Raw genomic sequence first — 9,517 nt, 5'->3', positions numbered from 1 at the left:
TTTTTCTACGTTTTGTATGCATTTCACAAGTAATAATTGCTTAACAGATTACGTTGGAGCTCATTAAGGCTGCAATAATAGGCTGTAAGATGAATATTTATGACACTGTTACTGTATTTATCACTTATTTTGTTTTTAAGGTTTACTTTACTTTGTGTTTCTGCAAACGATAAGTATTGATAATGATGCACTTATGACAAACTACGTATTGCTGCCTACTAGAATGTATGTATGTATGTATGTATGTATGTATGTATGTATGTATGTATGTATGCATGTATGCATGCATGCATGCATGCATGTATGTATGTATGTATGTATGTATGTATGTATGTATGTATGTATGTATGTATGTATGCATGTATGTATGTATGTATGTATGTATGTATGTATGCATGTATGCATGTATGTATGTATGTATGTATGTATGTGAGTGAGAGAGTGAGTGAGTGATTTTTTGTCAGAGTTACCATATTTAATATAATGGCAACTCTTGTAAAAAAAACACCTAACGGGTTAATTATGTTGATGTGTGTATGCATTCTGTAGACTTATACATGTATAAAGATAGTCGTGCGATAATAAAGGATGGATGATTGCAATGTGATAAGTTACAATGAAAGACATTGTGAGAAACTGAATACTGCTTGATTTGTAAAATTATCAAAACGGTGATCAAATCAATAAACCTTGATGTTTGTCCCGTCATATACACACTAAAATAACATCTGTCACTGTGACCTCACCAAACCAGAATACATAAATTATAATACTGTTATCATTACAGTTTTAGTTCTGCATACATACATGAAGTCACTTCGGCTTTCCTCGTCTTTGTCAGTAGTCCATTGTGGTTACGTGCACGTGTCTACGTATGACAGACGCATTTCAGAATATTTCAACCCTTCAAAGTTTTTATCGCATTTGATCTTCGCTGATCTCTCTGTTCACGTGTTTTCTATTCAAACGTTACTTGGCCTCTGGTGAAGCCGTCCTTCAAACGATTGAATCCGTTCCTTAACTGACGTTCGTCGAGACAAAGTCACGGGCTTTGTCTTCTTCTTTGGTTTTACATACATCTTTTTGGAATCGTCGACTTTTCCTTCATTGTCCATGTTATCCCTACTTTTCTCTGTGTTATTCTTTACTTCCAACTGCACTGCAACTGAAGCTTTGCTAACTGCAGACTCTGATTCAGTTTGACAAGCTAGGTTGACGGTTGCAAATGCTGTTGTCGGACGAGTGTCAATGTCGACTTCGTCATTATGTGTTGTGACCTGGTTGAGATCATTTTCTTCTCGTTGATGAATAATATAGGGTTGTGCGTGTCGTTCTTTCTGTCGGCGTTTAAGGACACATATGGCGACAATGACAATTATGATAACTAGTAACAGTCCTGCACCGGCTGCACCGCCTGCAATAATGATGATGTCGCCCTGCTGTTTTCCTGGTAAAGGGGTGTTGTCGCTATTAGTATAATTAATTCCTGATGTGGTTGTTATTGTTGTCGAACTCATCACTGACGGTGTTATTGACGTTATTAGTGGTAAACTGACATTTAATATAGCAATTCCTCTACCTGTGCCAACGTCATTTGTAACCTCGCAACGTATCTCATAGACTCCATTTTGCCATCCATCAAAATTTGAAACAATGAGAAACGAATCCTGAGTCCTGGTGTCAAGGAGATTGTCATCTGCGTGTATTATTCTTCCATCTTGTAACCAAGATATTGTAGTTCCTGGTGGATTTGAATGATGTGTACAATCGATTGATATTGAGTCGCTTGCATTAAAGACTTCGACGGTAGTTGGGACTATCGCTACTAATGGGGAGTACACACTATTGAATGGTCCCAATACGCAGGTGCTTTCTGTTGATTCTAAGTTGTCAAGTTGAACTGTACACGCGTATGTGAGATCTGTTATGTCTGCGACTGGTGGAACCCACTCGTATTCAATGTAGTATGATCCATTCGTGTTCTGTCCAATAGTTGACATTTCATCCTCTGTGTTTTTAACCAACAGCATACTGTGATCACCATTTGCCGAGGGATCAGATTGGCATGATAGCGTTAACATTTCATTTGCAAGCACTAAAATCGGTGTCTTCGCCGTGTCAATATTATGACCTGTGCTGTCGATCAGTGAACAGAGCGGATACTGTATAATCGTCACTGTAGCTATGCGTGACCTTCCATCAGGTATGACAGTACCATTTGACCATCTCACTACACACTGATATCGACCACTATCCATGGCAGCAGTCTCACGTTCTACACTCGCCACAAATAAGGTGTAACGCAGGAGAGTATCATGACCCAATATATTGTAGCGACTGTCGATGAGATGACCATTGCTGTCGGTGAGCATAGCATAGTTTTCACTGATGTATTCATCATTCTTAACCCATGACACACCTTGGTGCTGCTGAAGTGACTTCACGGTACACTCCAAAACAAATGATTGGGGGTAAGTATTACCGTGTCCAAATGTCAGCGCCTTATCTTCTGGTTGGTGTAAAAATACTGCTGACTCAACCATTGCTTTTGAAGTATGATAAATTAAGAAGACAGAGATCACAGGTAAGAGTATCTTCCACGGGAAACCAGTCATATTGAAAGTCTGATAGACGACAATGTCAGAATTCGAAGGAATACGTAATTCGTAATTGGAGCGCACGAAAATCTAATCAATACCTGTACACGTACGGATACGTCATATGAATATTATTTATTATTCATCCGGGACATTTGGTTGTCAAACACAGCATGTTGTCGAATTATTGTTTGAACGAAAACGGTTAAAAATAGAATACCATATTTATATACAGAAATAAATCAGAGAGTAAGAAAAACCCGCATATTGTCCGTCTTTGTTTCACAATAAAATACACGTGTCCGTCATTTTCAACATTATGCAAGTTAGAAAGCGCGTTTAAAACGTACAGAAATAGAGCGGTTGCCTTTATTTCGACGCTCGCCTTATATCTATGCAAAGCCTTTGTTCCTGCAGTACAGTCACCACGTCACAGGCTTACGTCATTTCTACATACTATAAACCCCAACAGCTGGTTACCCTGTTTGTCCATTGTAACTCTACCTCAGTCAACAGACCATATCAAATTTGTTGTACAAAAATCAATTGTATGTATAAAAGACTACTCTAGTAACTACAATTCACATGGAATGCTAATAATTCAAGAGTTCACCCACTACACACACAATCATCGTTATCAAATTTCAGTTGAAGCCATTAGATTTGGTCTTGAGTTTGATATCGCGTGTAAGGTATGTCAGAAGCAACTCATTTCTGGCATATAACAGATACTTACATTTGCATATTTTGGTGATAAATCTCGCACAAGCGTGGTGTGGAATATGTGACATAAATATCCTTAAAAACGAATTATTTAGCTGCTCGTAACACTATGGCTAACTGGGGGTGGGGTTACAATTGTTACGGTAGTAAAATCCCATTTTGTTGCAAATTACCTAAAAACTATTAGACATATACATTGATTCAAGTGTCTAGTTCCCATGTTAGCACACGTAACCTTTCTACCATCTTGTTAGATATTTGACCCTTTGTTGACAGTTACGGTAAAATTATAATATTATTACATCATGAAGCGTATTATAATGAAAATGGTGATCGCAATCTATAGATTCGAAGCAACAATACCAGTTGTGCACTTACAATAACAATGTCACTGTGTCATTTCAAATTATATCAGGACCCCTTCTTTGTGTGAGTTGTGACTGCTGCACTATTTTCTTTACAATTATTGGCTATAATTGACGAATTGCTTTTATAGGCAGCTGTTACATATGGGACTATTTACTGCTCTTATGAGGTTATTACTGATTATAATATATACTATGAAATTCCTTTGCTGATGGCATTTTGTTACCTTATCATACACAACTGATCACATGGAGGCGGGTTGCAGTTTAAAACAATTAGAGGTGATTCTAAGAGAATGAATTTACCATTTTATGGAGTTTTTTTATTCGCATAACTAACCACTTTCTTTTGCTTAATTTGAATAATTGCAAAATTCAATGACATAACAGTATTTTTTCAATGACATGTTTACACCTGGTGCTCTTGCACCCTAGTAAATAAAGTCTAAAATCTAAAATGTTAGAATTGATTGCAGTAATGATATTAGTCTAAATTATGACTTCAATATTCAACATATACCATAATGTAACACAACTGTGATAACGTGGATATCGTTTCAAACTCGCTGTTCAGATATATTTCTCTATCTAATGGTTCTCTAAAGAATGAATAAGATCAAGTAATCCAGATATATCTTTCCTTTTCACAATATTTGAAAACATCAGTCGTTGGTGGCGCTTCAGTTAGAAAGTGGCGGATACTGGGGAAAAGAACATAACCAACTTTTGTATCGAGCAGATGACGCTTCACATCACCGAAGAAAAATATTGTTTTCCCTACCTGAGTTACTTAGTTCGAATAAGTAGCTACAGACAAACAAAATTAGAACCAACAAATACAAATAGATACAAGTTCGAAATCTGGTGAGTGTCCTGGTAAAGCAAAACGTTGGTGACTACCTTTATGACATTATAATCATAACATTGGTTTTCTTTAATCCACTAATACCATGTGGGTTTATTTAGATCTTCAATAGTATCGCTATGGATTGCTTCATTTATTAATATCCATATTGAACATATTGATGGACAATAGTTATATAATACGCTTTCTACCAGGCCCCTAGAAATATATAGACTGTTAGATACGTCATGTCACTCATCCCTCAATGGCCTTGTTACTACAGAAGTGTTAGCCTATATGTGTGAGTGCGCCACCACATGGCGAACCTTACAGACTGTTAACTAAAAATAATTATTGAATCAAGATGGACATTTCATATAAGGATGTAGAATGACGTCACTTGTATTTTAAATGTTGCTTATCACTTCTCTCATCGTTACTGACAAACAAGAAATTGTTTTTTTATCGAATTGTATATTAATATATGAAATCAAATCAGCTTTTGATTTTGTCTCCTGATAACCGTAGTACTAGAGACACCGTACCGAGAAAGGTTTTCAAACTCTAGATCTGATGACAAAGTCACATAGATTATTTTTATCATTGAAACACATATCTGTGTACCCTATAGTCTTTAGGGAAGAATTTACTTCTGCAGTTACTCGCGATAACATATATCAGCTTAACGGTGCAGTCGATATGAAAATGTAATTTTTTAGTGCATTTTCGACATTATCAGTTCGAGCAACCATGCCTATGTTGGTTTGTTTATTAACCTTAATATAGTGCTTTCCCACATTGTGCTCAAACGTATTACAATTACCCGGTAGTACCCCTGGCACGGATCTAAAGTGGCACAATGGTCCTTTACTTCCTCAACTCCCTGGGGAGCATAAATCCATCGCAGCCTCATATGATTAAAGCATTAACATTGCAACCTCTATCCCACAGGCCCCCAGTTATACAGCTTGGTTGTCTGAGGCACAAATTGAGGTTCAAATATTGCCCAAGGACTTCAGCGATTCAGACAAAGACCCCCTATCTTTACTTATATGTTCCTTGTAAAAAATACTAGGAAATAATATCTTTAATTATCTATCAAGAAGCTGTGGATATTAAAACTTTCATGATTATGAAATACGTACTTGGTCAACATTAATTCTAGCCCAATGATTGTTTAGGTACAGTCGTTTTTGTAAAATACTAATTACTCTATGATAAAGTTGTATTGATTTACACAGGTATCATTAGTTTAAATCATTCTTGTCCTAGTGACTGCTATGTAAAAATACATATATAAAATACGGAACTCTGCCTACTGCAAGGCGTCACTTGGGCTTGCATCGGAGACCGAGAAATGTCACTCAACTACGATATGCGTATTCTTCCTTGTCACCTAGTTACAATCTTAGTTCAGCATACACAGTCTCTTCGGATTTCATGACGTCATTCATTGTACTACGTCGTTGTTGTACGTTTGATAGGTCTAAATCAGCGTAGGTCAAGCCTTCTACGCTAACCATTGTTGAAGACTGTTCAACTTCTGTTGATCTTTCACCCGAAGTATCGTCTGTGTCACCATTAAAACATTTATCACGACGTTCAGTGTCTGCTCGCTGTGAATGAGTAACCTCGTCGTAAACAGCATTAACTTCAGTTGCTTTCTGTCCATCTTTGATCGTTTTCTGTTCTGCTTCTGTATCAAATTTGGACCCGGTCTTCTTCTTCGTCTTCTTCGTAGGTTTTGCATACATGTTCTCAATGTCGTCAGTATCCATAGTTACGTCACCACTCACATCTTCATTTTGATGTCTATCCTTACCATTCTTTATTTTCAACTCCACTGCAATAGAAGTTGTACTAGCAGTCGATTCAGATTCATTGTGACATGCAAGATTGATTGTTGCATATGCCGACGTCATCGTATCAACATCATCTACGGTGATGTTGTGAGTAATGTCATGTGGTTGATCACTTTCCTGCCGTTTTGGTTGTCGTGATTGTCGCCTTTTCATCACAAACAGAATCACTACGGCTAGGAAAATGACAATTAAAAGTAACGCCGCAGCAGTTGTTCCACCTGCAATAACGATAACGTCGCCTTGCCGTTTACCTGATCCAACTGGAATGTCGGCATCAAGGCCATTTCTTTGTGAAGTTGTGATGGTTGTTGTTTTTTGTTGAGGGTCAATATACGACTTGCTACTTTCATATACAGCTGTAGTCGGTTGTGCAGTTGTGGTTACCTCTGGTAAATTAATAGTTAAAATAGATGTTGCATTTCCTATACCAATGTCATTTGTCACAACACAGCTGATGACATGGACGCCGTTTTCATCCGGGTCATTGGTGGACACTACCAGGTATGATTCTTGAATACTGAATGTATTGCCTACTTGGTCGATTTCCTTCCCATCGTACAGCCACGAAACACTGTATGCCGGTGGATTTGAACGATTCGTGCAATTAAATGATATTACCGTAGTATTGCCAATGATTTCTGCAGTGGCCGGTTCTATTAATACAGTTGGTAAATACACAATATTGAAATGACCAATAGTGCATCTGTCTTGTACTCTGTTCGTATCGCTGTATTGGACAATACATACGTATATCACCTCAACCCCGGTATCTGCAATCGATGGGGTCCAATCACTCTCCATAATATAGGGTGACATACATGTACCAGTGTCTGCCTCGCATCTTAATTCATGTACATATTCGGTTTCGTTATTAATATTGCGATTCCAGTACATTGTGGGATCGGCAATGTCAGGATCTGCAGTACACCTAAACACATGCATTTCACCTGCTGTCACCGGTATTGGTATCTCAGTAATATCTATATCATGGTTTGTGCTCAATCTGATTAAAATCTGATGTTAGATAGGCTGGTTTTCCTGTATTTACCTTTATTCCATCGTTATTGCGTCTTTTACGTTGGTTTTTTATTTTCCTGGACGAACGCCTTTCCAACATCTGACACAGTATACTTGGATTTCACGTGTAAGTCTCGCCTTGCGAGCGCAGAGCTCACCCAATCAGAAATGTTCTCTCTTAGGCAATTTTGAGCGAGGCTGCCGACATTGTACGCATGCGCACGTTCATCCACATTATGAAAATGGCGACAGCGTCGGACGCAGACGATGTTAACGTTTCTCAGCAAACAAACGAAGAGTCGGAGTGTATAATTGACGTAAGTTAATGGGTCATTTTTCATTCATTATTAATTCCTCTTGTATCGAATATCTACAAGTTAGAAGCTATTCAGAATTGTAAGTTAACGGCATGTAAAATCTTGTACTAGTAGTAGTACGAAGGCAAACACAAGTAACTTCCACAATAACAAACCAACTACCGCTACCTAGCTAGTGTTCGGTCAAATCATTACTTCCATGGTCAACTTGACATTTTTAATTCTTACGCATGATTGTTGAAACTATCAATTGTCAACTTATGTTAAAAGAATTCTGTTATTAAATTTGATTTATGCATATAAAGCCTAGTATGTATCTGGCCGAAAATGACGTTCATAAAGGAATGCCAAAATAGACACAACATTTAAAAGCAAATAAAAAATATTGCGATCACCTTTAGTGATCGTGTCACCAAATATGAAATACTACTTTTTTCTTTTTTTTAAAACCCCAAACGATTATCTAATTCCATCTGTCATAGTTCAGGTATTACTTTAGCCACGTTAGCAAGACTGTGCTCTACCTTATGTATACTGTGTCTTACTGTCTCTATACTGTGTCTTACTGTCTCATTTCCATTCTTCACAGGTTTGTCAACAATTTGGAGTAGCAGTGGAGGATATGAAGTCTTCACAAAAGGAGGCATTACAATTCCTCCTTTCAGGGAATGATGTCCTCACAATCCTTCCAACAGGATATGGAAAATCTTTGATTTACCATATGTACCCACATATGTTGGCAAGTCTGGGAACTGTATTGGTGGTTTCACCTCTTGTATCCCTTATGAAGGACCAGGTAAGCTTTCTCTCTCGAAGACAATTAATTAGTATTATTTTCTTGACCTATTTGTAATAGGACTGTTACCGGTTCAACTTCTGGTGCTTGATTAAGACACACTGTACACTATGTCAATTTTAAAGTCACTGAATGTTGATTTTTTTTAGATATCAATGTTGACGGAAAGGGGACAGTCTGCAGGACTAGCCAGTGAGTTTGTTGATGGCAACGTGTTACCAACGTACCTCTATGGCTAACCAGAGGATTACCTCAAACAGCAAAATAAAATTGAAACAATGTTCAAATGTGCCAGCATATTGTAGCAAAAGGTGGTGGTTTTGCATGATTTTTGACCTTCCAAAATGTATTACCATCGACGATGTCACATAATATGCACAATTATATTGCAGAGAGTTTGGGCAAGTTGAGTGGGATGAGTTGAAATTTGGAAGAGATGATCCACCGCCCATAGAAAACTTTAGCATGTAACGAACCAACTACCCACATTACATGTTGTTGAACAGAAATGCTACACAGTTTAGGATGCTTTAAAAGTAATTAATTTAAAGGAAGTTTAAAAAGTTGAAAGTCAAAGTATTTCATGATTGTTGTAGGTTTTCTAAATGAAATAAATAAAAAATAACATGTTACAATTTTTTATATTTACTGACTGAAAAACTAGCACTATTATGCAGATGTCATCTTTTTAACCTTTATCCACATCGATTATTGTATTTTATTAAATTTATTATCATTTTTCAGGGGTGAAAAAGCAGATGTCGGTAAAAAAAAAAACAGCCAAAGAGTTCAAGAAGGAGCATTCCGTGAATACTTCTCATATGTTGGGGAACTACGTTCATTTTTCCCCGATGTCCGAGTACTAGCACTTACTGCCACTGCTTCTAAACGCTTACAATACAAGATCAAGGAGAGTTTAATGGTCGAAGGTTACAAAGTAATTAATGTCTGTCCAAATAAAGACAATGTTAGATATGCTGTTATCAAAATTCCAAG

The 9,517-nt window shown here is 37.2% G+C and overlaps 1 protein-coding gene across 1 annotated transcript; it reads left to right on the top strand.

The window, feature by feature from the left end:
• Window positions 1-7,650: 7,650 nt before the first annotated feature.
• On the top strand, window positions 7,651-9,069 carry LOC144433240 (putative ATP-dependent DNA helicase RecS). The gene is made up of 3 exons (XM_078121549.1): window positions 7,651-7,725; window positions 8,315-8,521; window positions 8,671-9,069. The coding sequence occupies exons 1-3, from the start codon at window positions 7,651-7,653 to the stop codon at window positions 8,758-8,760; spliced, it is 372 nt and encodes a 123-aa protein (XP_077977675.1). The 3' UTR covers window positions 8,761-9,069.
• The last annotated feature ends 448 nt before the right edge of the window (window positions 9,070-9,517 follow it).

Source organism: Glandiceps talaboti, chromosome 3, assembly GCF_964340395.1.
Source record: "Glandiceps talaboti chromosome 3, keGlaTala1.1, whole genome shotgun sequence".
NCBI classification, from domain to species: domain Eukaryota; kingdom Metazoa; phylum Hemichordata; class Enteropneusta; family Spengelidae; genus Glandiceps; species Glandiceps talaboti.
Note: the sequence above shows the minus strand (reverse complement) of the source record. Positions and strands in the feature narration are given on the sequence as shown.

What these genes read in the sequence shown, in the direction of transcription:
- LOC144433240 (XM_078121549.1), top strand. Translation starts at nt 7,651, where the DNA reads ATGGCGACAGCGTCGGACGCAGACGATGTTAACGTTTCTCAGCAAACA. An exon ending in AGTCGGAGTGTATAATTGAC is followed by an intron (nt 7,726 to 8,314) that starts GTAAGTTAATGG and finishes CATTCTTCACAG; the next exon opens with GTTTGTCAACAATTTGGAGT. An exon ending in TATCCCTTATGAAGGACCAG is followed by an intron (nt 8,522 to 8,670) that starts GTAAGCTTTCTC and finishes GATTTTTTTTAG; the next exon opens with ATATCAATGTTGACGGAAAG.